General features: G+C 39.3%; 1 protein-coding gene across 1 annotated transcript in view; it reads left to right on the top strand.

Annotated features, from left to right (window-relative positions):
• Positions 1 to 22,376, top strand: part of Adgrl2 (adhesion G protein-coupled receptor L2) — a 177,174-nt gene extending 154,798 nt beyond the window's left edge. Inside the window, exons 13-24 of the mRNA XM_051165523.1 lie at positions 391 to 564; positions 1,504 to 1,713; positions 2,613 to 2,833; positions 4,086 to 4,152; positions 10,823 to 10,914; positions 11,725 to 11,769; positions 12,056 to 12,082; positions 12,758 to 12,926; positions 15,423 to 15,551; positions 16,307 to 16,403; positions 17,954 to 18,082; positions 21,465 to 22,376. Coding sequence (XP_051021480.1) covers positions 391 to 564; positions 1,504 to 1,713; positions 2,613 to 2,833; positions 4,086 to 4,152; positions 10,823 to 10,914; positions 11,725 to 11,769; positions 12,056 to 12,082; positions 12,758 to 12,926; positions 15,423 to 15,551; positions 16,307 to 16,403; positions 17,954 to 18,082; positions 21,465 to 22,219 — 2,115 coding nt within the window. The 3' untranslated portion in view covers positions 22,220 to 22,376. The remainder of the gene's footprint in view (positions 1 to 390; positions 565 to 1,503; positions 1,714 to 2,612; positions 2,834 to 4,085; positions 4,153 to 10,822; positions 10,915 to 11,724; positions 11,770 to 12,055; positions 12,083 to 12,757; positions 12,927 to 15,422; positions 15,552 to 16,306; positions 16,404 to 17,953; positions 18,083 to 21,464) is intronic.
• The last annotated feature ends 3,997 nt before the right edge of the window (positions 22,377 to 26,373 follow it).

Genomic DNA, 26,373 nt, shown 5'->3' with positions numbered 1-26,373 from the left:
AAGAAGACCCAAAATTTAAAATAATTTTAATGACATTTGGTTCACAAGATTTTTTTTTTCAGGACAAATTTACAACTTTAATGTTCTTTCAGAAAAGGGGGAAAGATTCTAATGTACCCATCAGTGGGTAAAATCATAAGGTAGAAATTGTAATCGTGTGAAATGGGTCTCTGGTAATTTGGAGTACACGTTAGAGTGTTTCGGGCTATAAAGCCCCTTTAAGCTAGATATGTGCCTTGTATAACATAGTCCACAATTTTGCTGATGAAAAACTTTATAGCGCGAAACATGCAAAGTTTAATCTAAATTACCTTTTACACATATTAAACAATTGGTATTGCCATCTTTGAGTGTAAAATCCTAGTTTTATCTTGTCATTTTATTTCCCAGCCTGACAATTATTTCAATGCAAACTGCTCCTTCTGGAACTACTCAGAGAGAAGCATGATGGGATATTGGTCTACCCAGGGCTGCAAGCTGGTTGACACCAATAAAACTCGCACAACGTGTGCATGCAGCCACCTAACCAATTTTGCTATCCTCATGGCCCACAGGGAAATTGCAGTAAGTATTTGCACTTCTAATTAGTTACAGGGAAAGACCTCAGAGATTCAAAACAGCTTGTGTAATAGTCCGTCTTTGGGTGCCTATCGTAACTAAAAGCAAACAAAGTAATGCAGGTTTCTAATTGTATTTACTCTGTCCGTATATGCTCAGAAGCCTTGGCACTTTCTCAATTTACTAACTTGTGCTAAGTTCCTACCCCATCCTTGTAGGCAGATGTTTTTCAGAGGCAACCAAGGGTTTTAAAAACGGATAGCAGCCAGGGCGTACTAGCACAACACAGCACACCTTTCCTATCTTGAATTGTGGAATCTCATTTCACAATGTGCCTTGAATAGCTTGCACACTATGTAGAGCTGCAGACGGATCTGTCAGAAAAGCTTCTGGAATATGCCTACATAGTTCTTACTCTTGTTAGAGAGAATGATAGTAGATAATAAAAAAAATATTCAGTACATGTAGAGTGGGAACAGGGATGTGGCTCTGGTTTTTACCCCTGGACTGCTCACTCCAACAAAAGTACAACTCAAAATTCTTGGATATGCCAGGCTTGTCTGTGTTATTTATTTATCTCTCCCTGTGTAAAAATGTAGAAAACCAAAAGGGAAATGTAAAAGTTGGTTTATGTATTTGCTGCAAAATCATTACAGTGTCGATCATTTTCATCACAATTGGTCTTTACTTCCTGTATACATCTTTGATGGTAATTCTTTGAATAGTTATTTGGCCTCTTGCATGATTCTCTAAAGTCTTCCCTTCATTCCATCATTTAAAGAGGTAAATCCAGGAAGATAACCTTCAACTCTGTTACACAGTCAACATCGTTTTCTATCGGCCCTTGTTTGAGCACATGAATATCCTTCATCAGTGGATGGGTGGGAGCTGCTCTCCTCTTGGTAATGTGGGATGCTGATGTTCTCCACACGTTCTGTCTTCCAGTATAAAGATGGAGTGCATGAACTGCTGATGACAGTCATCACCTGGGTGGGCATCGTTGTCTCCCTCGTCTGCCTGGCTATCTGCATCTTCACCTTCTGTTTCTTCCGAGGTCTACAAAGTGACCGCAATACGATCCACAAGAACCTTTGTATCAACCTTTTCATTGCTGAATTTATTTTTCTCATAGGCATTGATAAGACAAAGTACTCGGTAAGCACCAATTGATCTTGCTGACCTCAGGCCTGTGGCGATCGTGTCTGTTAGCTGAGCTCACGTGACGCTGACTTTAGTGTCTGACCTTGTTGTTTGATGTAGTTGGTGGTCATAGCGAAGGGTAAATTGTAATGAATTATGAGACAGCACCGTCAGTAATGTTATTATGAATGTATTTATTTCATGTATTAAATAAGTGCAGTTTTCTGGCTTGCTATGTAATAGGAGACTCCAGGAGATCCTGGAATAAAAAGGTGGCACTTTCCAAAATTCCACCTTGCCTGTCCAGGTATTCTGATGAACAGTCTGCCCTTCATTATCACACGTCTCAGTGTCAGACGTAGCGCACAGTTCATTAGCACGTCACCCTGAACTCATTTGGCACAAATTTAAGAATGCCCCAGAATCAAAGAGGAAACCATCCTACATAATTAGAGTAATGCTATTTGTCATTAAAGCCAACTTTTAAAATTCCATTATACACATTAGAGATAATATGTCTGTATACAACTCCTCTGTGGACTCGGGAAGCAAATGCCCACGCATGAATTTTAGAGTTCAGAGTGGGGAATTTGAGACGGGCACTTAAAGGTCTGCCTTCCTACTTGACACTTAATTTCAATAAATAGTAATGGTTTACAGTGAGAATGTCCACCACATTTGGTGGTGTGTTCTTCAGGCATTGTGCTCTTGATGTTACCAGGCCTTCACCTTGTGTTCACTTGTAGAAAGGTGTGTGTGTGTGTGTGTGTGTGTGTGTGTGTGTGTGTGTGTAAAACACTGATTGATGATGGGCTATTTAAACAACACCAGTGATTTCTGCCATCGGCTCTTTTATGGTTGAGGAGGAGTGGGCACTTTGTACTCACAGATCTCCTTTGTGTTTTCCTTCACAGATTGCATGCCCTGTATTTGCAGGGCTTTTGCACTTTTTCTTTCTGGCTGCTTTTTCGTGGATGTGCCTAGAGGGTGTGCAACTCTACTTAATGCTAGTTGAAGTTTTTGAGAGCGAATATTCAAGGAAAAAATACTACTATGTCGCTGGGTACTTGTTCCCTGCCACGGTGGTTGGTGTTTCAGCTGCTATCGACTATAAGAGCTACGGGACAGAAAAGGCGTAAGTAATTGCAAGCGACCTGAGTGTTTTTCAAGTGAATAATTTTTTAAAGCCTGTTAGCTGTCAGTGAGGGTCCCTGACAGACTAAAATAGCATCTGAAAGCTTTATTGGGGGAGAGAATGGGCCTGCCGTGCACAAATTACAATCAAGCCTTCTGTAATTTTCTGGGTTCAAAGGATTCGTTCTCTGGTGAGACAGATTCTAAATTATGGACTTTCTTTTTTAACACAAAAGATTGACCTGAAACAAATTGAAAAAGTAAATAACTTTTTGGCCTCAGAAAGATATGAAGTAAAAATTCTCCTGAACTTAACACATCTGACTTAAGTTAATGCTTCATTAACTAACTCTGTACAGCTGGCTCTCCTGCATTGTGACTGTAGCACATTCCATCCCATATGGCTTACTTTGATAATATTTTACCAGGGACTTTGAGAGGATTAAAATATGTCACTTTCTCTTGTTCCTAAAATGATACAGATATTTACAGAGAGCGACAGAAGGAAGACATAGCCACATTTCTAATGATTTCATTTGCCAAAAGTATAAATTTGACTTCAAAATATATTTTTATTCTCATAAAATTTGTTAATTAATGAGATTTATTTATAGGCAAGACACCCACGATTGTATAGATGATGAGAGAGAAATTCAAGGAGAATTCAGTATTGTATGAAATAGAAGCCACTAGCTAAAGTGTGTCTTAATGAGTTTATGCATCATATATTTTAATGCTGAGGAAGTATTGTGCATTTACTTTCCCCCTACTGTTTGTCCATTCCTAATGAAGATGTTTATGCTATTCTGTTTTGCCACTAACACCATCTGAAATGCTTTCTCTAAATTCTGTTAAGCAATTTTATTCTGATCAACCTGAAAAACTAATGTTGAAGAGTAGATAGAGGATTTTAAAATGATGGTACAGTGTAGAGTATTGTTAGGAATCATTTCTAAGGAAGGTGAAGATCCCAGGACTCCAGAGCTGGGCTGGGACTTCCATTTTCTCCATGGGAATGTCTATCCAATAGAATGCCTAAAATGAAACTTGCTGTCAGTTGAAGTAAACGGTTTGTCAAACTTGGTTGGCTCAAAGCCAATTCAGAATTATTAAAATCTTGCATGTCATTAATGAATTTTCAAAGGCAAATGAAGGGAGTGGTTTCTTGGATGAATTTTTGTGGTTCTGTTCTTCTGCTTAAACTAAGGATCCAGGAAAGCGACCTAATGCATTGTCTGTCTTCTTCCCAATAGGTGCTGGCTTCACGTGGATAACTATTTCATATGGAGTTTCATTGGGCCTGTTACCTTCATTATTCTGGTAAGCAGAGTCTACATTCTCAGTCTGCCCAGCTGCTATTGCAACAGCGGTACTCAAACTGCGATACACCCCTTCGCCGCTAATTATTCATGCAGTTGAAGATGTATAAACATGCCTGTTAACAGGACAATATTGTGTAGCATATTTAGGCTGTTATCATTATTGAGAGTTGTACACTAGCTAATTAACGAGGCCTGAAAACCCCCTCTCCTGAGAAGGATCTTGTGCTATTTCAATTCAGTCTGCTGAAACAGCATACTCATACCAAAACCAGAAAACATTCATCAACCACGTTAAGAATTGTTTGAATGTTTTAGAAAGGCCCGTGAACATACTTTATTTTTTTTTCACTCTAATAGTAACAATATTTTTAAGTGATGGTCATATCTTAAATTCTTTTAGATCATAAATCTTTATAAAGCTTGGATTAATAAAAGGATAGTAAATGAATTTTAAATTCACTAGAAATAAGGATTCCTTTTGAAGACAAAATACTTTTGAAAATTAGTAATAATTTATTTTTAGATTAATTACATATGTTAACAAAAGTAACACTAAGGTATTTTTGTAATCTCTTATTACCTATAACCATATTTGAAATGTAATATTAGGAGTTTATTTAAAAATTTGTCCTAGTTATAGTGCGATGCAGATAGAAATGGACGTTACTAGCCTTTAGAAGCTTGAAAAAAACTAAACAAGTATAAGTATCTTTTATGCAGAATTAATGTTCTTAAAGACATCGGTTTTGCTACTTTAAATTTTTTATTGCTATTTCTTTCCTAAATTTATTTCCTAAAGAAAGAAACTCAGAAACTTTTCAGGGTATTTTAATACTTCTTAAAGAAGAGCTCACAGCTCAGTCCAGAAAGCCCTTGCTACACAAACATGCAGACCTCGGTTCCGTCCCAGTAGCCCTGTGAAAAGAAATCCAAGTACAGCGGGGAACAGCTAACCGCGCAGCACTGGGGAGGCAGAGGCAGTAAGAATCCCAGGCCTGAGGCAAGACAGACCGGTCTGATTGCTGTCCTTCAGCCTCTGTGTGCAACTCTTTCTCAGAGCATGAGGAAGGGTGATTGAGAAGGACACGGGGACGTCAAACGTACATGAATAATTAATCAATAATATTTGTTGTTGAACAAAACCTAAAACACCTAAAAAGTAGTACCTGCATTTTAATTCTTACTGCAGTTATCTCACATAGTTACTTTAACAAAGCAAAATGAAAATTGGAGATGGATGCCTGTATGGACCACTGAAATGTTGTCAGTGTTCTTGAAGTGGTGATTTCTCCTCAGATTATTCTATCCAAGTGGTGGCTCCAGTGCTGGCTCTTAGTTTTTGTGAGCACGCCCTCAGTGCACTCTAGAATGAAATGGGTAATGGCTGCCCTGTAGACTTACTATCCCTTAAGACACAGGCTTCTTTAGCAGCTCCTAAAACAACCACATTTGTACTTCCAAATTAAATGCAAAGGCTGCTTTAGAGAGGTTTGGGCCATAAAAATGTGACGTGTTCAGTTCTGCGGACTGGGATTTGAATCTCTAAGGGTTAGCAACTAATACATTAAAAAAATTCATTCTGAAAACAAGTTAATGTATACTCACTAAAAAAGAACAGGGTGAAGACATTTTAGTACGCTGCCCATTTATAATGAGAACCCACTATTTTATTAGACTCTGATCATTATTAATACTCTGCCTTCATGCTAAACTAAGAAGAACTTTGGCTTAACATTGTTTCCAGCCTTACAACAAACAAAAGGAACCAGCAGGTAGCAGTTGTATACAGGTCTTGGGATTCTGAGACTGCTTTGCTCCCAGCAATGAGATTGTATTATCTGGAAATACAATATCTAACCTAAATTGAGAAATAAGTCCGTACAGCGCAGGTATGCCAAAACACATTTACATAAGTAGATACTGTGGTGATACAAGACATTTAAAATCCAATTCGGACACGAACCTTAATAATATAAACTGCATTGTTATACGCTGCGCCTGTAAGGAATAATTTTTATTTAAGAAAACCATTTTTTGCCCTTCCAAGAAAATCCATTTTGAATTCTGACTTTTCTGAGTTGAAACCATTTTAACTTAATAGTATTAAGTAGGTAAACCTTTGTAATATTCTATGAAGAAAAATAAGAGGCTGCGGGAGATAAAACTTCCTGCTTAACGCCTTTCCATAGAATGTCTTGCCTACAGGCACCGGACTTATTATATCCATGAGAAAAGTGCCAGTTAGTAATGAGCAGGGGGAAAGCATTAGTATGCCTGAAATGGTTTAATGAAGGCTTGGATCATGACACGTCAGGAGCTGTTCTTATCATTTGGACAGCTCCATCTGCGTCGTTAATAATTAAATCAGTTCAGGAAGAGTTCAGCTCACACACTCACTTAGAAGTCTTCTTCAGAGAACACCTCTCTGGCTGCTCGTCCAGGGGAAGTCGGTTTCTGCTTGGCTAACAGCAAAGATCTGGAGACACAAGCGTGGTTTCAGACTTGCATTTGCCAGGTAGCAAAAGCTCCAGGGAGGACAAAAAGGGCCGGAGCACGTGCAGTTCAGCCAGGTTGTTTCAGAGCGCTGCTTCTGTTCTTCTGTCTTATCATATCCATGTCAGCCATGCAAGCTATGGGATGGTATGTGAAAAGATGCTAAGCCCAGGCCGATGAGATTCAGTGAGCAACCTGATGACCATGAAACAAACTGTGCTTTCCTACAATCCCTGGGAACCTTTTCTTTTTAGAAACTCTTTTGTATGGTCATGCCTAGCAATATAAATGATGCTTAACTCTTTACTGCCACTAAGTTGACAAAAGATTATTTAAATAATAATCTATGCAATTATGATTTGGACATCATTTAGCCATTGGAAGATTGTCCCAGTTTGTTTATTTGTTTGTTTACTGAGTAGGATTTTTTTTTTTTTTTCCTTCTGGTTCTGTTCCCAACCTTTTACATGAGGTTCGATTAAGAAATAACTTAGCACTGTGCCTTTAGGCTTATACACACCAGCATGGACTTAAAAGCCCATAGTGCAGATTTAATGTAGGATTAATTCATATTAATTCCTGAATGAATTGCTTTCCCCTTCTCAAGTAAGTTTTCACCCTGTGCATGTCACCTGCTGGGGTGACACACATTCCTAACCCAGGTTTAAAAATGTACATTTACTGATTTTTGTAGTTATTGGGTTTACCCATAGCTTTGCATATGTGGTACCCTAGTACATTTCCTTAACAACTGATGGCCTTTGAAGATGGCCCCAAGTGTTATGTTTAAACTTGTTAGTATTTAGTAGTATTTGTATTGTAGAAGGAACTTTAATAAAGGGGGCGGGGCAGAAGATGTCCTAATCAGTCAACAGGAGCAGGGACTGACTGGCTGGTGGAGTTGATTGCTTCTTCCTGTCTCTCTCTCCCTCTGCCTTCCACTAAGAGATAGGGAATCTCTGATTATTGCCATTTCTTTGGGTTTTCAAAGCTTACGGGAAGACGGTAAAAATAAAATAGGGAAATAAAAAGGCTAAAGTAAATTTCACTTACTTATTTTTATTTAAGTTATTTTGTTATTTAAAAACAGAAAAAGCATAAATACACTATTACGTACTAGAAAGTTATTTATGTTCTGAGAAAAGTTCACAGAAAGAAACTCAAGTTTGTAGACACTAGTGTATTTGAACACAGCTTGTTTTGTCTTGAGGTGACATTTTGGACCACACATCTTTTGGAAGCTGCTTTTACCTGCTTCTCTGTGTCGAGATCTGAGCTCTATAGTTCAATTCTAAAAGCATAAGGAGGAAGTAGGGGAGAAAGAAAATGGCAGTGAAGATATATTAAAATATTCTGATCTACAAAAAAAAAATCAAAATTTTTGGTGGAGTGTACTGCCTCCTGAAAAAACTTAGAGCAACAATATTTATTATATGAAACAAATTCAGCATTAAAATATTTAAATGTAAGATAAGAGAGAAGTGTAAAAGCTAGTTTGCGCTTTAGTCAGCATTCTGTCCCACTCCAGGTGTCCACTGAGTGTATTGATGGTAGGCTCTTTAATTGCTCAATATCTATGTCATAAACATTTCCTCCATTTCTCTGGTACACTGAAAGTAATACATATCCAAGAAATTTTAGTATTTATTAAGCATGGAGGAAACTTTAATTTAACATTTTTTGTCATCTTGTGTCTTAAATGTACGCCTTGTGACACTTCCTTAAAATTACTTTGTTTAAAAATGATGGCACTTTGTCCTGTTAAATATACACTTGTTCTATTACTTCTGTGTTTTCAAGTCATTTTTTTTTTCCTGAGGCTAAGATCTTACATATGAGTTAATTGAAAGTTAACAGTATGGTATTAGCTATCTTTTTTCTTTTCCATTTTTTTAAACTATAAATTTTGTAGACACTTGGAAAAACAATTTGAACACAAAAACCAACTGAGCATTTTAGTACTTTTTTCCATAATTTTTTTCCATCATAGTTTCTTGCCTCATATTTTTACATCATAATTTTGGGTGGAGTATATTGCATATTTATCTTTAAAGTGATCATCTTTTCAGTCTTCTTAAAACACTTTAAGATGGGTGTGGTGGATGCATCCAAGCAGAGTTAGAGGCAGGTGCCAGCAGATTTCTGAGAGTTCAAGGCCAGCCTTCTTGATATAATCTACATGTGAGTTCTAGGCTGCCATAGCTACATAGTGAGGCCCCATATCAGGAATGAATGAATGAATGAACGAACGAACAAATGAACAGACAAGCCGTCTACATTCAGGGCTTTCAAAAATAAAGAGGGTTGAAAGATTTCACCTACTTCTAAAAAAAAAAAAAAGGTCATTTCACTCAGGAGCTGAAGCCCATTTGTTTGTTTACCTTGATTTTTGATCTGTACTTAGTATGTTTACATAGAGAGAATCTTTCAGCAGCTGCCGCCTAAGTAACTTCACACAGAGAGCCGCCCTGAGCTGCGGATCTCAGCAGAGCCTGATCCTGCTCAGGTGTTCCCTTCCCCGCCTTTCTTTAATGTTGTTACTTCTTAAGGTTACTGCTGCATAAAATAGAAAATTAATGACATTGTTGATTTTTCGATTTTTTTGGGAAAATGTTAGAACTACCTTTTAATGACCATCCTTAAAAAGTTATCAGTGTTTACTCCATAACCACAGAGAGTTCTAAGTTTCTCAGAGGCAGAGACTGTGTTTCAAGTGTGCCCAGAATAAAAGCCACATCCTTGTGTAGCACCGGCCAGTTAATAAGATACTCATGGTGAGATTTTGAGAATGAAAGCATATCTACAGACCATCTAGGATAATCCTGCCAGAGTTAAAGCAAGAGGTGTTCCTGTGGTTTTATCTAATGTCTGATAATTCTTTTAAATAAAACAAATAAGTTTGGGCCTTAAGTAACTAGCATGCAAAGGCAGAGCATCTGGCAGCACGTGTAGGTTATGCTCATTTGATTCCTTAGAAGAGGAAATTGTACATCCAAGAGAAATAATAAAATGCATCAGACAAAAACGACACACAGCTTAAAGTGCTTGCCTTGTCCCCAAAACCGTCAACAGGGATAGCTGGAAACTTAATGCACTGAGCTGGGTAATGCTGCACTGGTTATAAAATCAGGAGTAGTAATGGCTTAGTGTGAGGTCATCTGCTTGTCTGGCCTTGTGAATGGGTGAAACAGGTTGTGATGACAGTACAGTTAAGTTGATTGTCTCTCACCCAGAAGCAGAGTCCATCCCCTCATACAATGTGTGTTGCTCAGTCTCCTCGGGTCTGTCTGCGTTCTCAACCGTGAACAGATGGATTTATGAATGAAGAAATGTCATGTCTCAAGACTGCCTAGCTTAGCTCTAGTTTGAGGGCAGCATCAGGGTAGTGCTTCCCTGCAGCTCTTAGCCTGGGGCTGAGAGCTGCAGTCTTTTTACCAGCCTTTCCCTCTCCTCAGTGAAAGTGCCCCAGTGTTCTCCGGACTCTGCCCATCTGACCTCTAGGGAATCCAAGCTTTCCTTCCACATCAGTTTCCAGCTCTCCTGGTTTGCTTATGACTGCCCCTAGAAGTCTTCACACAGCTGAACACTTAGTAGGACTCTTTCTGTCAGAAATGACCAAGGTTCAGGCAGTGTAAACATGGGTAGGAAGTATGCAGACAATAAAAAGTTACTTTCTCATTAGAATGTGTTTTATTTAATTTGCTCCTTAGAAGTAGATCGTGCAAACATCATTCCCTTTGTTTCTTTGGTCAATTTCAGGAAGTAGGCTCTCAGCCAGGTCTCCTAGAACTTAGCATTTCTTCCATCACAGGTTCTCCATGCAGATGCACTTCTCAGAATTCCCTTCTCTGTGAGGTGGCTTTTAGGCCTTGCACTACATTTAGCTAAGGAAACTAATTTAGGTATTTTAATTAATTTAATCATTACCACATGATACTGGCTTAATGAGCTTGCAGTTCCATGTCAAATGATCTGTTAGATCAGTCCTAATAGCCAGGGTGTTTTCCTCAAAGACTGCATCCATCACTGTATACATAAATGAAAACTGACTCACAGTCTACGGCGTCCATATGCTGCAGGGAGTGCGCTGGGTGACCTCATTAACTAAATTTGCAAAATGTATTCTGTTGGTTGTTCATATAGCGATCTAATCATTTCTTTATTTGTTAAAACAGCTAAATATTATTTTCCTGGTGATCACGCTGTGCAAAATGGTGAAACATTCAAACACTTTGAAGCCAGATTCTAGCAGGTTGGAAAACATTAAGTAAGTATTTTGTATTAGAACTGGAGGACCTCAGTGAAAGATATTCCCGATGGGGAACCTCGGCGGTTCTGCCTTCTGGAAACTGTAGAAGGGGTTCCGAGTGAAATTTTACTGATCGAGGTTGAATTACCCTATTACCATGTTGCGGGCACTGGTCAAGGAGTAGATAATTTCTGACTTGATCTATAGTGGAAAATTTGTTTCTGTGGCTTCATGGAAATTTCATATCACTGCAGTGATTTCATTTGAATTTAAAATGCAGTTCCAAATGATGGTCCTGTTTGCATGGCTGATATGATTATATTAAGTTTGCTTTGTTAAGTGACTTTGGTTTAAGGATTCTGAGCAGTTTCTCCTCCTAATCCTGTTTTCCTCAGAGAATTTATTCTATTACTATTGTTATCTTGAAGATTATCTGTTGTTTTCATGCTAATTTAACAAGTGTTTACTTTATCTCAATGTTGACTAAAATCTGCAGTGTTCTATTAGTGAAAATGCTACCTAATTAACCCAAAATTGATAGCTGTTGATTCATTAAATTAGCTATGGAAGCATTTTCAGACTTATTTTAAAAATGTGAGTCTTAATGTAGAATTCAAGGAGGTATTAGAGTTGGATATGGTAGTTATAAAAATACTATTTTTAATGTTAAAATGGCAGATCTATAGTAAGGGTAATATTTTTTTAATTAGATGTTTTAAATAGGTTAGTGCCAGCTTCATTGCATGTTGCATGGTAAGAGAGAGAGCTAATCGTTAGCGTCTCTCCCTTTTCTTCCCTTTCCTCTTTCTGTCTTCTCACCTACACCAGTAATTACCGTGTTTGTGATGGCTACTATAATACGGACTTACCTGGGTAAGGCAGAACCCTACATTAACAAACTTATGGCATGACTTATAATTTTTTGCAACTCCGTCAGTATCATGAATTGCTCTTAATTTTTATAGTTATTTTGGAGTATCTGATTTGCTGTAGTATCCTTAAACTATAATATGCCTTTATTTTTTAATTGCTTGCCTCTGCATTTTGACTTTCTTAATTTTGACTAATTTGTAAAATATATAAATGATTTCTTATTACTTTCTATTTTTAATTCTGTCTAATAATTTTGTTTCTCTTTTCTGCTTATAATGCTTTCTAGCTATGAAGATAATAAGCCATTTATCAAGTAAGATCATTAGTTAGACATGGAATGCAATGACTTTAAACCCTTCTCATTCCGCCCTGTTTTCTGCAGTTCTTTTTTTCTTAAGCTATTCATGATGAAATCTCTGCCAGAATATTTTATTTTGAAGTTGTTCTCGTGGTTTTTTTTTTTCCTTTAAATCTCATTTCAGCTAGGCCTCCTTTTCATACTTTCATTGTAATTTCATAGGCTCACCTCAGACTAGTTTATTAGAATCTGAAGTTTAGGCTCTCCGTGATTATCTGCCATTTAACCTTTCTGTGTGTGTCACATTATGTAGTATCATATAAGTACACCACAGGAGTGAAAAATACAGAAGTAAACTAATTAAGGACTCCTTAATTTCTTCCACTAAAATTCACATGAAAGACAATAAAGCCACAGGGGATATTTTACACCTTGCATTTTAATATAGTTTTGATACGTGTTCATTCTGGAGCGAGAAAAGACCATACCCGCTGTTGCTGTATTCACTGGAAGCCGCAGTACTAAATGCTATTCTTTCTTAATCGATAGAAGGTTAAAGCCAAAAAGCTGTTGAATTTGAGTGAACATAGAACAAGTCAACCTCTTCTACTGAGTCCTTACTAAATGAGAGATAAGTGTCACTCCGCTCACGGAACCTGTTAAAAAAAAAAGTCCACTTTATTTTTCCAGGTCTTGGGTGCTTGGCGCGTTTGCCCTGCTGTGTCTCCTGGGCCTAACCTGGTCCTTTGGGTTGCTTTTTATTAATGAGGAGACTGTTGTTATGGCGTATCTCTTCACCACCTTTAATGCTTTCCAGGGAGTGTTCATTTTCATCTTCCACTGTGCTCTTCAAAAGAAAGTAAGTGAATGGGGACCTCTGGGGACAGGCTCAGTTCACTCGGCCTTTGGGTCTAGACAAGATTTCCCCTGCAGCTGGCTTGTTCATAAACAGTGTCATATTCCAGTTATCTGTAATGCCTGTCTGGAAACATAAGGGTCACGCAGAGTTGCATAACAACAGTCATCTTTCGAATCTTGGTTTGAGAACTTAGGTCAAGAGTCCTTCTTTGGAGGAAGGGTTTGTGGAATGTTTGTGCCTCGTCCAGGCTTGACTTCAGTCTCAGCTCACTAACATGAATGTGGTGGTCCAAAATGAAATGAATCCAAGGACAAATAGCATTAATTTTTTAAAGATCCAGACATGCGAAAGATTAATATTAATGCTGCCTTTTGAGTGATTTTGAACGATCTAAAACAACTATCATTTAGTCCTTCACCTCTGATTATTTTGCCCTGATTTCATCTATGTGGATTTGAGTCAGAAAAATAATTTTGAAAATGAAAGTGGTGGATGAAAACCTTGAGTCTTTTGCCAGAACCAAGGAAACCACTTACCAGCCGTTTAAGTTTACAATTTCTGTACCTTCTGCAAGAAATCGCTTTTCCCTGCGTGCATGTCTAATGTAGTCTTTTGATTCTGTTATTACTAGTTGGTCACTAAATTGAACAGAGAAAGTGAATTGTGAAAGTGAAAACTATTAAGTTTTCAGCCCTGACAAGATGATAGTGTTACTTCCATTGGTTTTGAATAAGCTGTAATTTTGAGATAATGACAGTGGAACGTGAAACACTGACAGATAATGTACAGTCACAGCAATATAGGCATTAGGCAAAACCAACACCGGAGGGTGTTATCCGGATAAAATACGATTTTGATTGCCATTGTCTTGGTTATACAGCCTTTCAGAGCTACTAATAGCTATTACATGTGCAGAGAATTTTCCTAAGGTATCTTGTGTCTTAATAACACCATACCTTAACGTTTTAAGCACTGTACAGTGATATCCTTGGTACCCACTACCGTTTCTATGTCTGTCGTATGTAAATGACCATCCTGCATAAAGCATGCAGTCACAAATTGATCATTTCTCAAAGGTCATGTCCATCAGCTTTGGTATAAAGCTTCGCCTTTGCTGCAGAAGCCCGAGGAAGTTGCTTCTTCATATAGCTGTGTGTGCTCCTTGAGCATGGAGCTTTAAGTGTCACGTGTCCTGCCCTTTCCTCTTCTGCGTGTGTTTTACTCAGTCTTGCAGGTTTCTTAGTGGGTGTTCCCATGATGCATTGTTAAGAATGTAAAATGAAATGGCTAAGTTGAAAAAAAAAAATAAATGAACACTTGGTTTTTTTAATGCTCGAATGATCACAGCTGGGCCCAGGAAATGTGCTGAAATCTCAGTGCCGCTCATGTATGTTCTACTATGTACCACTTAATAACACTGGGAGGATGACAGTGCAGGTGTGCTTAGCTTTAGAGAGTCTTCTTGTGACATTAGTTTCTAATTTTGAAGGCGTGTCAGTCAGGGCCTTCGCAGGGAGGTACCGGAAATATGCGATGGAGATGGCCTCAAGTGTTTTGAAGTCTACTGGAAAAGATTTTTGCTTTATCCTCAATTTTTCCTCATCTACTCTAGTTTCCAAAAGTCTAGTTTTAACCTACTAAAACTGTATTTATCCACCAGTGTAGCAGCCCCTTCCCATACCGCCCCCCCCCCCCACTCCTCCTGTTTTTGTGCCTCTCACTGTTCATGAGGGGCCTATTTCAGTGCTTGGATTCCACATTTTAAAGGCTAAGCTAAATTTTCTTTTAGACTAGTCAGTGTTTGTGTCTACTGATACACTGCAGCTTCAGGGGATAAGGGTGTGGGTAGCACATTAGTGTGAATGGAAATGCATAAGTAGTGCTGCTGTGTGCTGATTGACCAAAGCGACACATTAGTCACCACAAATGCCAAAGACTGACATAGCAGAAAACCAGGGAAACATCCCCTTTTAAGTGTTGGCAAATGTATGACAGTACTTTCTATTGGCTTTGTTCTCATGCCAAAGGCACCTTGTCCGCGAAATACAGAGGTTCCTGTATTGACTGCCGAGAGGGCTAAGCTTATAAAACATTTGCAATGAACTTCCAGATTTCTTTGTACAGCCAAGCATTGACAATGCTAATTTTTTTGTATCATTATTTTGCCAAGAAATGGTTACTAAGTATTTGGATAGAACAAGCCTTAACTATATCACTTTTGTGTTACTAGCCTGAATTCCCAGAATAGTAACACACCCCAAAAAGCATGTCCAGATGAAATCTTCAAGCTCCCTTCAGCCAATCTGGAGTACAGACATAGGTTATTTTAGTGACCAAACTTTCAGCAACTTGCATTAAACTTGAGTTGAGTTCAGCCCCTTTTCTCTGTGGAAGTTTAATTTTTCTCAGTTGTCTTCACTGTTCATTTAATCTGAGAGAACAGGAGAAGCCAATATGCTCACATTAATCTCCTGATCCTGTGCTTATCCAATCCAGGTGCGAAAAGAATATGGCAAGTGCTTCAGACACTGGTACTGCTGTGGTGGCCTCCCAACCGAGAGCCCCCACAGCTCTGTGAAGGCGTCAACCACCCGCACCAGTGCTCGCTACTCCTCTGGCACACAGGTAACAAAGATCTTGACAGCATCTTTAATTAACCTTATTTATAGAAAGCCTGCAGAGACATGCTCTGTTAGGAGCACTAATTGTTTCCTCATTGTAGTGATCTATGTAATAAGTACTCACTTTTTTTATTAAGGATTTTGATTTCAGTCTTTTCTTAAATATGTACTTAAGGTATTAAGTAGATGCAAACATCCTTTTTTGAGAAGTGTACTTTAAGAAACTTGTCATAATCCCTATTCTAAGGTCATCTAGAACAGGGCTTTTAATAGGCACTCGGCACATGCATTTAATAATTTGGTGTCTCCGCTTTAAACAGGGCAATAAAATAACACATAAGAGGGAAAGATTAAAGCTAGGTGTGGTGATCATGCCTGTAATTCTGGCCCTAGGGATGTGGAGGCAGAAGGTTCATGACCGTTCTTGGCTTCAGAGCAAGTTGAAGCCAGGCTGGGCTACATGAAACCTGTCGCAATGAATAAATAAACAAAACAGAAAAAGAAAGAAAGAAAGAAAGAAAAGAAATGAAAAGAAAAGAAATAAACAAAGTGTGTAAGATTAAGGATTGCACAGCCTTCAGTTAGAGGAACAAGGCAGTGTTGGTGTCCTCGGGTTTGGACCAACAACAAAACACATTCTTGAGAAGCCCAAATGTCAGTTGTTTACTATTAATGATGTAGGGCAGATCAGTGTGTTGTTGGTATGGGAAGCATGGGAGCTGAACGTAACGTGCTGGTTTTGCTGCTTCATGTTCACAGAGTCGTATAAGGAGGATGTGGAATGACACCGTGAGGAAGCAGTCTGAATCTTCTTTTATCTCAGGTGACATCAATAGCACTTCTACCCTTAACCAAGGTCAGTTATTAGGGGAATCAAGTGTACAGCGTAAAGGTTGTGCTTTGTGTGAGCTTAGACTAACTCTAGAGAAGACGCTTGACCTACCTGTTGTGGGCTTAGATCGCCAGTTATTAAACTTTGGGGGTCAACTTTTAAAAAATCATTCATCAAAGTATGTATAGATTTATATTTTTCCATAATCTAATGGAAGAAAATAGAATCTTAAACTCCACATTAACAGAACACGGGTGGGAAAAAATTAATTGCTGAAAACGTACCTTGTCACAGAGTAAAATGTTTCAGTGCACAGCTGTCCTTTGTAAGATATCTATGCAAGTTATCTCCCTAAGACATTACTAGAATTCGTGTAAAACTATGCCAATTCTCATTGGAAATTCACATAACTTTTGTAAAGTTCATTTATTTTATATTTTTAAAATAAATATTAAGTAGGTAAAACATCTCTAGTAAATTAAAATGCATGGACATACATAAACCAACTTCCCCCTATAGTTCCAGGTATTGAGTAGAACCAACTTAGATTTGTTATATAAATCATTTCGGTCCCTAAGTGAGAAAAGTCAGAACTGTAGGAGCTTAGCATACATATGAAAACCACAGGTCCTTCCATGTAAAACTTACGGATATTTCAGTCAAGTTTGCAGAATTGGCATTGCTGTGCCAGTGCGTGGAGAGATTCTCCATTCAGTTTTGCTCTCCTGGTTTGTGATGTGTACAACAGCCATGACACGGTTCCACAGCAAAATGGAAATGGTGTCCAGATGACGTTCATACCAATTCACCTCATTTTAGTCAAATGACATTAGTGCTGTAAAACATGGTCGATAAGTAACGGGTCTCTGATTTAGCAGTTATGGTGCGTGAAGTCCCGATTTGCACCTTCGCCTCCTGCTGCCCTAATTCTGTTGACACGATTGTCACATAGTAGAGATGCTCAGACTCAATTCTGACGCTTGACAAATGAGATCACAAACAAACATTCTTGTCCTGGTCTAATAATCTGTCCGTCCCCCCCAGCATGTGTGCTTTTGCCTTTAGTAAGTGCAGCTTTTTGCAGCTTTGTCGTCCTTCTTAGTCGTCTGTGGAAGCTGCTTTCCCTCCCTCCCGCTTGTGTGGAAGTCAGTATTAACACAGATGTTTTCATGAGGGACGGTCCTACACCTGTAAGTCTGAAAGTTTGAGATTCCCCTCTGCTGGGCCTTGGTGGTTAGGGCTTTAATATTAAGCAGTAGCATCATGAAGCGTCGTGTTGATCTCCATGCATTTAATTGCCATTTTTGTTTAACAGTGATTTTGTATAAATTAGTAAATGTCATTCTCAGCAGGTGTTTACTTGGGAGACTTAGAAAGCACCTGCGAGTTACCACAATTTAACTTCCCTCCCCACTTTCTCCTTCAAATTAGTAGTTCAAATAGAGTCAGGGAAATTCCAGCAGACTTTCCATTGCCAGCCTGCCCACTGCCCTGATGAATTCACTAAAAAATACTGCAGTTGTAACACTGAAATAAGCGCACTGATGGACTCTTTTTCTGTTTCTTTGCTTTAGGAATGACTGGCAATTACCTACTAACAAACCCTCTTCTTCGACCCCACGGCACTAACAACCCCTATAACACATTGCTGGCTGAAACAGTTGTATGTAATGCCCCTTCAGCGCCCGTGTTTAACTCACCAGGTGTGCTTATACTTACAAATCAAACGCTCTTCCTTTGCTGCTAAACAGAGCTCTGATCCCATGTCGAAAGTAACTCATTGCTATATGTTTATTACTCTTACACCTTTAGTTTCTCAAATTCAAAAGTAAGGTGTTGCCCAGGCCAGGCCTCTAAAACTGCACTATATTACAGTAAGGGCACAGGCGCGACAGAGATAGGTTTGCAGTAATTATCCATGTTGTTGACACAGGTGGCATAAATCTTAATATATTATTACAGGACTGACATCACATGGTCCGAGAGCCCATCTTCAAGATGTTTATCATTTAGAGGTATCCTATCTATATAATATATTGTTCAGTTGACTCTAAACCTTGCTGACAAATTGTGCTTCTGGAATGAGCTAGCGTAAGATCGTTTGGATGTCCAGGTGTAGAGAACTACACCCGGCATTCCCTTAGGGTCAAGCTGTAGTATAGTGCAGCTTTATGCAGTTTTCCTTCCTGTGAGGATCTTTGCGGGTACAGGAACTATGAAGTCAGTCTGTGCCCACGGCTTTTAGCGGGGGGGGGGAGTGGGGGATGGGGAGGGTCTCACTAACCTGTCCTGTTTACGATATTTCCTAGCTTATTAAAAACATATTTAATAGTAATTTTTAAGCTTTGCAGTAATTTTTGACGTATGGTTAAAACTAGCATATAATACTTGTGGATAACAATTGCAAATGAATTAAACACAGAACTTTGTTTCCGGTTTCTCTGTTGTTTTTGTTCTCCTTGCGATTTCTTTTTAACGTAACTGCAGCTTCTCTTTTCATTCTCTTGTTCTCTTACTTTCCTTATGCTCTCCTCTAGCAACCTACAGAGAGACAAGTATGGGAGTCAAACTTAACTTTGCCTATCAAATGTAAATTTTTTCAGCATGATTTTTAACGGGCACAATTAAAACATACCTAGCAGTCATGAAGTAGACTCAGCGGGCAAGTGGTTCACAATTTGCAACTAAAATGTTACCAAATTCCAACAGTGCATCTTTCTGTGTACTGGCTTTCATCAGTCCTAGAGGTCTATGGCAAATACTGTCCACACTGAAGTCTGTGCAATGCTGAAATAATTTGCTCTCGAAAGCCTGAAGTACTGTCAGCCAAAATGCTTAATAATTGACTTATCCTTTCTGCATTCCCACAGTAATCTTGCTACAGGCTGTGCAAAGTCTTCAAGTGAATTACCTGAACACGGGCAGAAAAAGATGCCTCTTCAAAACCAGAGAGGTCTTAAATCTGCAGCATATCATAGAAAACACCCTTTGAATTATACCCACCATATGTTATTTTGTACTTAGGAAGCAAAGATAAAAAAAAAAAGAAAAGAAAGAAAGAAATTGCAGGGGAAACAAATGCTAGTGTCTTAGACATGTGACAACTTGAAAGTGCCCAGTGTTTCCTAAGGATAATCTTAAGCAAGAGCGTGGCACGTGCATACTTATTTGAGAGACCCTAGTCAAGTAAACTAAGGGAAACCTTTTAGGTAACAACCACAGTTTTGTTTTCTTAGCTCGTGGAGCATGATGTAAATGGAGCTGGCAGTTCTTGACATGTAGAGCTTCTTTGAGTATAAAAGAATGAATACCAGACAGAAGGACACCCCCAGTGTCCTCTCATGGAGTAGTGCTGACTTGTCCGTCAGCTGTCAGTTCTTGGTCCTAACGTTTGTAGCACAAAAAGACAGATTTTTTGAGGAGCACTGAGTTTTCTAAGATATCTGCAGCTTTAAGAGTGGAGTGAGCACTAAAAAGAGAGCACCCCTCCTCTTTTTTTCACAACTGAAAGTTTTCCTGACCTTCTCCAAGCCTTGCATACGATGCAGCAGCCTCACAGTGGCCAGTCTCATCTCAGTAACATCATGCCATTCTTTTGTTGATTTTTTTTTGTTAATTTTATTTTTCAGACCTCTCTGTAGACAGGTGATTTTTCCCTCTTTAGGATTTTGAGGTTGAAGACCCTAATTTTCCATCGTGTAGACCATTTAATTTCCTCTGATTTTTTTTTTTTCCCATTTGCTTGACAATCACTGTGATGTCTCAGTTTACATGTCTATGTGTCTGTCGAAAATACAATTCTGATTCAAATACAGCATGTTCCCATTGTTTTCTTTCCTCCTAAATCCCTCCTCATATCTCAAGCAGATTTATCCAATCTTTCATTCTTTTAGAGATTTAAAAAAAATATGTATTAGCCAAGGCTGACGTCTTCTCCCATTCCATAGCTAATCCCTATTCTTGGTTTAATTTCTGTGACCCATACTTAGGAAATCTCTAACATTTCTGCATTTGACCTCCATGCCCATGATGTGTTCGGGCCAGTCTCCTACAGTAGTCTCTGCTGGTTCATTCCGTACTGTCACTGTGACTGATGCAGTCTGCAGGGCTGCAGGCCAACTTTGACCTTCAGAAGCCTAAGGCCGTTGCTCTTAGACATTAAGTAGCAAACACAACTCAAAAATAACAAGAAGCACTCAATGAAAAGTCAAGGCTGCTTTTGCTGGGAATCTAATTTGTTGAACCCTTGCTCTGACTAAGTTGCTGAGAAGCTTAGAAATTCTTCACCATGTTACAATAAATCATTTTACTTTCTTTTATATGTCAGCTACTCTTAGGCCAGATAGCCTGAGCAGACAGACATAATGTGAGTTGTCCAAAGTGAGTCATTCCACCTGCTGTCTGTCGTGTTGTTGGATGGTGCTTGTGGGCTCTGGTCCTGTCGGTGTGAAAGATGCCTGACTCTGTTCAACATGGATTCTTTGTATCTGTCCATTTTTTTTTCCCATTCCTTTTGTTTGTTTGTTCGTTTAATTTCATCTCCAGAAAAAGGAAATGTTAGAACGTTGTTTAAAAGTTGCTTGCCAGTTATGTGGGCTTTTGTTGTACATTGCCTTTTTGGTTTCTGTATGTGACTTATTCCTTTTTAATTTAGTGTTGTTTAGGACAAATTCTGTTGATTTTATTTTATGAACCATGGTCTTGTACTTTAAAATGTAAACGTCACTAATGAATTGCTTTGCATTAACTATGCAAGGGCATGGAGTAAAGTCTTGTTTGTAAATGCGTCAAAATTGGAGCAAAACTTGACTGAGCTACTGCATCCCCCAAATTGATAAAGTAATATTCTGTATGCCATTTTTCCCTCCCTGGAAAACAGTATTATTTTTTGAAACTTCTTTCCTGTTATCTAAGGGTTGCAACTGTTTACCGTTGGGAATGCGGGAAAGCCTGGCCCTTTTCAAGTGTTAGGCTTCAAAGTCAACTTTGTCCTGAACGACATTAAAACGTTTTGTATACGAAAAGTGAAGTTTCTTTAGGAAGGCAAAGAGGCAGCAAGGGTAACGCCACACTTTTCTGTTGCAGGACATTCACTGAACAATGCCAGGGACACAAGTGCCATGGATACTCTACCGCTAAATGGTAACTTCAACAACAGCTACTCACTGCGCAAGGGGGACTACCACGACGGGGTGCAGGTCGTGGACTGTGGACTAAGTCTGAATGACACTGCATTTGAGAAAATGATCATTTCAGAGTTAGTGCATAACAACCTCCGGGGCGGCAACAAAACCCACAACCTGGAGCTCAAGCTCCCAGTGAAACCTGTGATCGGTGGCAGCAGCAGTGAAGATGATGCGATTGTGGCTGACGCCTCATCTTTGATGCACAGTGACAACCCAGCGCTGGAGTTCCGCCACAAAGAACTGGAGGCACCGCTCATCCCTCAGCGGACTCATTCGCTTCTGTACCAACCCCAGAAAAAAGCGAAGCCGGAGGCAACCGACAGCTACGTCTCCCAGCTGACGGCCGAGGCTGACGATCACCTTCAGTCCCCCAACAGAGACTCTCTGTACACGAGCATGCCCAACCTAAGAGACTCTCCCTACCCGGAGAGCAGCCCCGACATGGCAGAGGACCTGTCTCCCTCCAGGAGGAGTGAGAACGAGGACATTTACTATAAGAGCATGCCCAATCTTGGAGCTGGCCGCCAGCTCCAAATGTGCTACCAAATCAGCAGAGGCAATAGTGATGGTTACATCATCCCCATTAACAAAGAAGGGTGCATCCCAGAGGGGGACGTCAGGGAAGGACAGATGCAGCTGGTAACAAGTCTTTAATAGTACAGCTAAGAGATTCCTAGGGGCCACATGCAAGTATTAATTGATGAGGACGCTGCCAGCGGCCCCTGCAGCTCCCTCCAACTCTGCCGGAAGAATCGGCTCTATTGACCCATGGTTCTCCACTGTAGGAAAGCAAAACAGACTGAACCTCGCAGTTCCGTGAATTTTTATAAGACATACGAAAACTTTGTATATACACAGAGTATACTAAATTGAATTATTTGTTACAAAGAAAAAGATGCCAACCAGGTATTTTACGTTTCTGCTGCTGTGTAGAGAGATTGTAAAACAAACAGGAGACCTCCCAGTCCTGTTACTTGCGGCAGTTGGTGAACTGAGTCTGTAAATAGGGCCGCACTTTTTTTTTTTTTTTTTTTTTTTGGTAGGCCTGCATTGTATTATATACAAGACGTAGGCTTTAAGATCCTGTGGGACAGATTGACTGTATCTTACTTTTCCTGACAAGACTTGGAAAAGCAGGAAAGAGATTCTGCACCCGTTTGCACTTCCCTGCAAACCTTTTACATTAAGGCAACAATTGAAAATGTGTTTAACCAGTAGCAATCAAGCCACAGGCCTTATTCCATGTTTCTTCAACTGTACAATGAACTATTCTCATGAAAAAAAAAATGGCTAAAGAAATTATATTTTGTTCTATTGCTAGGGTTAAAATAAATACATTTGTGTCCAACTAAGATATAATTGTCATTAAAATAATTTTAAAAAAGTTTGGAGAAAATATTGTGAGGAGCTCTTGGTTGCACATAATAGGAAATGTTTTTTCTTACACCCGTCATGGTAAGTTCTACCCAATTTTGCTTATTTTCCATGTAGACAGTGTTCCGCTTTGACCCGTTAGTCCCTTTTCTTACATTTAAATTTCTTATTGCCAAAATAGTGTGTTTTATGGGGAGAAAACTCTTTGAGGTCCTGCCATGCCTTGCACAAATGTGGGGAAATCTGGAGGTCTTGGCTCATCCCTCTGTTTATTCTGGACAGAGGGCGAAGGGGGCACTGGGCACTTCTCACAAACTTTCTAGTGAACAAAAGGTGCCTATTCTTTTTTAAAAAAATAAAATAAAACAGAAATATTACTCTTCCATATTCCTCCTGCCTATATTTAGTAATTAATTTATTTTATGGTAAAGTTCTAATGACATGTAAATTGTTTCAGCGAAGCTCCGCTCTTTCTTTCAAGGCCTTTGTGTACACCTGTTAATAATGAGCCCATCACTAATATCCAGTGTAAAGTTTAACACGGTTTGACAGTAAATAAATGTGAATTTTTTCAAGTAGTAGCGTGCACTTTTATGTATGTTAAGCAATAGACTCAACCAAGGTGGTACCTTCCAATCCCATTTGTAAAGCACACACATTTTTGTATATAACCTAGACAGCACTGGCCTGCTTCAGGCATGAATTTTTTAAAACTGTGTAAGAAAAGGAAAGGCTGGGGCCCTATTCAGTAAGTCCCATTTGTTCCTCTCTCAAGTTAATTCCTAGAACTCTGAGACACTGGGAACAAGTACCTGGTCTCCAAATGGTTAGTTAATGGTCGATTTGTAAAAATCATTTTTACTAGTTTTTACCCAAAACAATACAATTTGGAAATTCACTTATCTTTGCTGCCCCCCAAAAAACAAAACAAAACAAAAAAAAACCAAAAAAAAAAAAAAAAAAAACAAAAACAAACCAAAAACAATTGTTTTAAAATAAACTAAAAGGAATATTTATATGTTGCTTTAAATCCTCTGTGGTATTCCTCCTAGCACAATATGCTTTTTCAGTTTAAAGTTATGAATCTACAGGCTATCTGTGTGTGTGTGTGTGTGTGTGTGTGTGTGTGTGTGTGTGTGTGTGTGTGTGTGTGTACGTGAGCTCTTGTGTGTCTATATTGGCACATGTGTCATCTGAAATTAACTTAAATGTGTCTTCCTCAATTCTTGACCCTGGTTTTGAGAAAGTCTCTCCCTGAGACTGGCAAGCGAGAAATTTTAGGATCCTTCTGTCTTTCCCTCCAGCACTGCCAGGGCTGCAGGTACACACCACCGTGGTGTTGGGATCCTAACATGCTGTTGCAGTCGTTGCTTCACCCCTTGTCCAGCCCCTAACTTTTTAACATTTGTGGGGTTTTTTTTTTTAACTGCTAACAGGTTTTCATTTGTCCGTGTGATTAGAGTCTGCCCGACTTCTAGATGCACTGTTCCTACATGCCTGGCAGTCTGTCTTGATGAGGTTATCAAGTTGCTTTCCCATCCCTTTGGCTGCGCACAGTGATATTGCCCCTTTATCTCAGATGTGCTTGACACCATCATCTAAAGTCATCTTTTCCAGGAAAAAAAAAAAAGGTCTCCCTCTCTGAAGTGTTTTTAGGCATCCTGTTCATGTTCATGCCATACGCTTTTGTAGTCAAGTTATATGAAAGCTGATAGGCTGTCAGTTCCCACTCATCTACGTTCTTGAGTGTGGTAGCCAGGAAAACAGCAATTATTTGACAGAAAACTCTCACTGGAACCTTCCCCCAAAACAGGAAATGTGGACAAATTCCTTCCCTGTTCTCAAAAGGAAATTCCGTGTGCCTTTCTTGTGTGGCTGTCATCAGGATATCGTACCTACTCTGATGTGTAGACGAGGGCGTGGTGTATGTTTCCCTCACTTCAACCTTGAAACTCAGGCTTAAAACTCACCTTGACTCTGCTCCCATGGCGTGGGATGGGCCCAAATATTTAAACTCTTAAAACTTTTGCTCCTTATAATTTTTCTAAGTTAAAAAATTAAAATTGAAAGGATGTGTCTCCTAGCAGGATTTCTGGAAAGAAGCCAGCTTTTCTTATTTCTTGACCCTGAAGTTTTCTCTCTGGATAGCCATCCCCATAGAAATTCACAAAGGAAATCATTCCAGATCACCTCCTTTCCATCTCCTCCTTTCCATCATATGACTGCATTAAATCTCAAACTTCAGTAGGAAAAGTTACTGGCAAATGGAAAATGAATGTGATCGCTTCCAGTGTAATGACGTTAAGACGGTTCTGGTGAGACTTTTGACAAGGTGTTTCCTGCTCCTTGGTTTGAGACCCCAGGGAGCAGGCACACTGAAGCTTGTGCGACGGAGTGGGTCTGATATAAATCAGGACAGTGTCCACTGTCGTTTGGAATGGGAATTTTCTGTTGGGTCAGATTGAGTCTCCAATGGACCATAGACAAGGCTGGCTACGACCACCCCTGAGCCGGAAACTGAGTGCCCAGAGGCTAGAGCACCTTCAGGCAGCAAGTGCTTTTCACACTTGTGCCTCGTTGTGAAGCGCTGAGCTCTAGTGGGAGCTGGCAGTCACTCAAAGTTCATCTCAATAGCCACTGAGCTGAACTTGCAAGTCCAGAGATGCATCTTCTTGTCAAAAACAAACAAACAAAAACATTAACACCCCTTCTGTCAGAGGTCTAGGGGAAGGGAATAGGGCAGAAGAGGGAGGGAGGGTGGGAACGGGGAAGATACAAGTGAAGGGATAACAATCAGGATGTAATCTGAATAAATTATAATAAAAGTTTTAAAAATCACTAACAATAACTTGGACATTCGCAGGTCGCTAAACAAGGCCAGTTACATACGATGTGTTTTTCAATAGACCTCCTCCTCCCTCTCCTGATGGCACTCATGCTGTTTCTCAGAAGTCTTGACAGGCAGGCTCCATTTTAAAGGCCTGCTGTTTTCTAGGTAAGGTTTTTCTGACTAGGTTGTGAAATGCCATTATGTGTACCAGCCTGAGTGTTACAGGTGAGTGAAGTCAGAACTACTAAACCCAATGAGCTTACCATAATCTTTACCTGCTGTAGGAAATACACACACACACACACACACACACACACACACACACACACACACACTTCTGTTTTGTGTTTATTGAAGTTGAAAGACAAAAATCTTGTGTAACTATTTAAAAGGCATACTTATCCTTAAGCGAGCCAGTGCTCAGAGCCTCAGAGAGGGAATGATGAATGATCAATCTGTGCATAGTTTTTTATGAGCATTTTTAAATCATGAGTCAGAATTCAGCTTTTGAGAAGGCATTTTAGCATTCCCAGCCACATGGCTTTATTAGGTAAAAAAAAAAAAAAAAAAAAAAAAAAAAAAAAAAAGACTGATCGCTTGCTGC

The sequence above is a fragment of the Acomys russatus genome, chromosome 23 (genome assembly GCF_903995435.1).
Source record: "Acomys russatus chromosome 23, mAcoRus1.1, whole genome shotgun sequence".
Lineage (NCBI taxonomy): Eukaryota > Metazoa > Chordata > Mammalia > Rodentia > Muridae > Acomys > Acomys russatus.
Note: the sequence above shows the minus strand (reverse complement) of the source record. Positions and strands in the feature narration are given on the sequence as shown.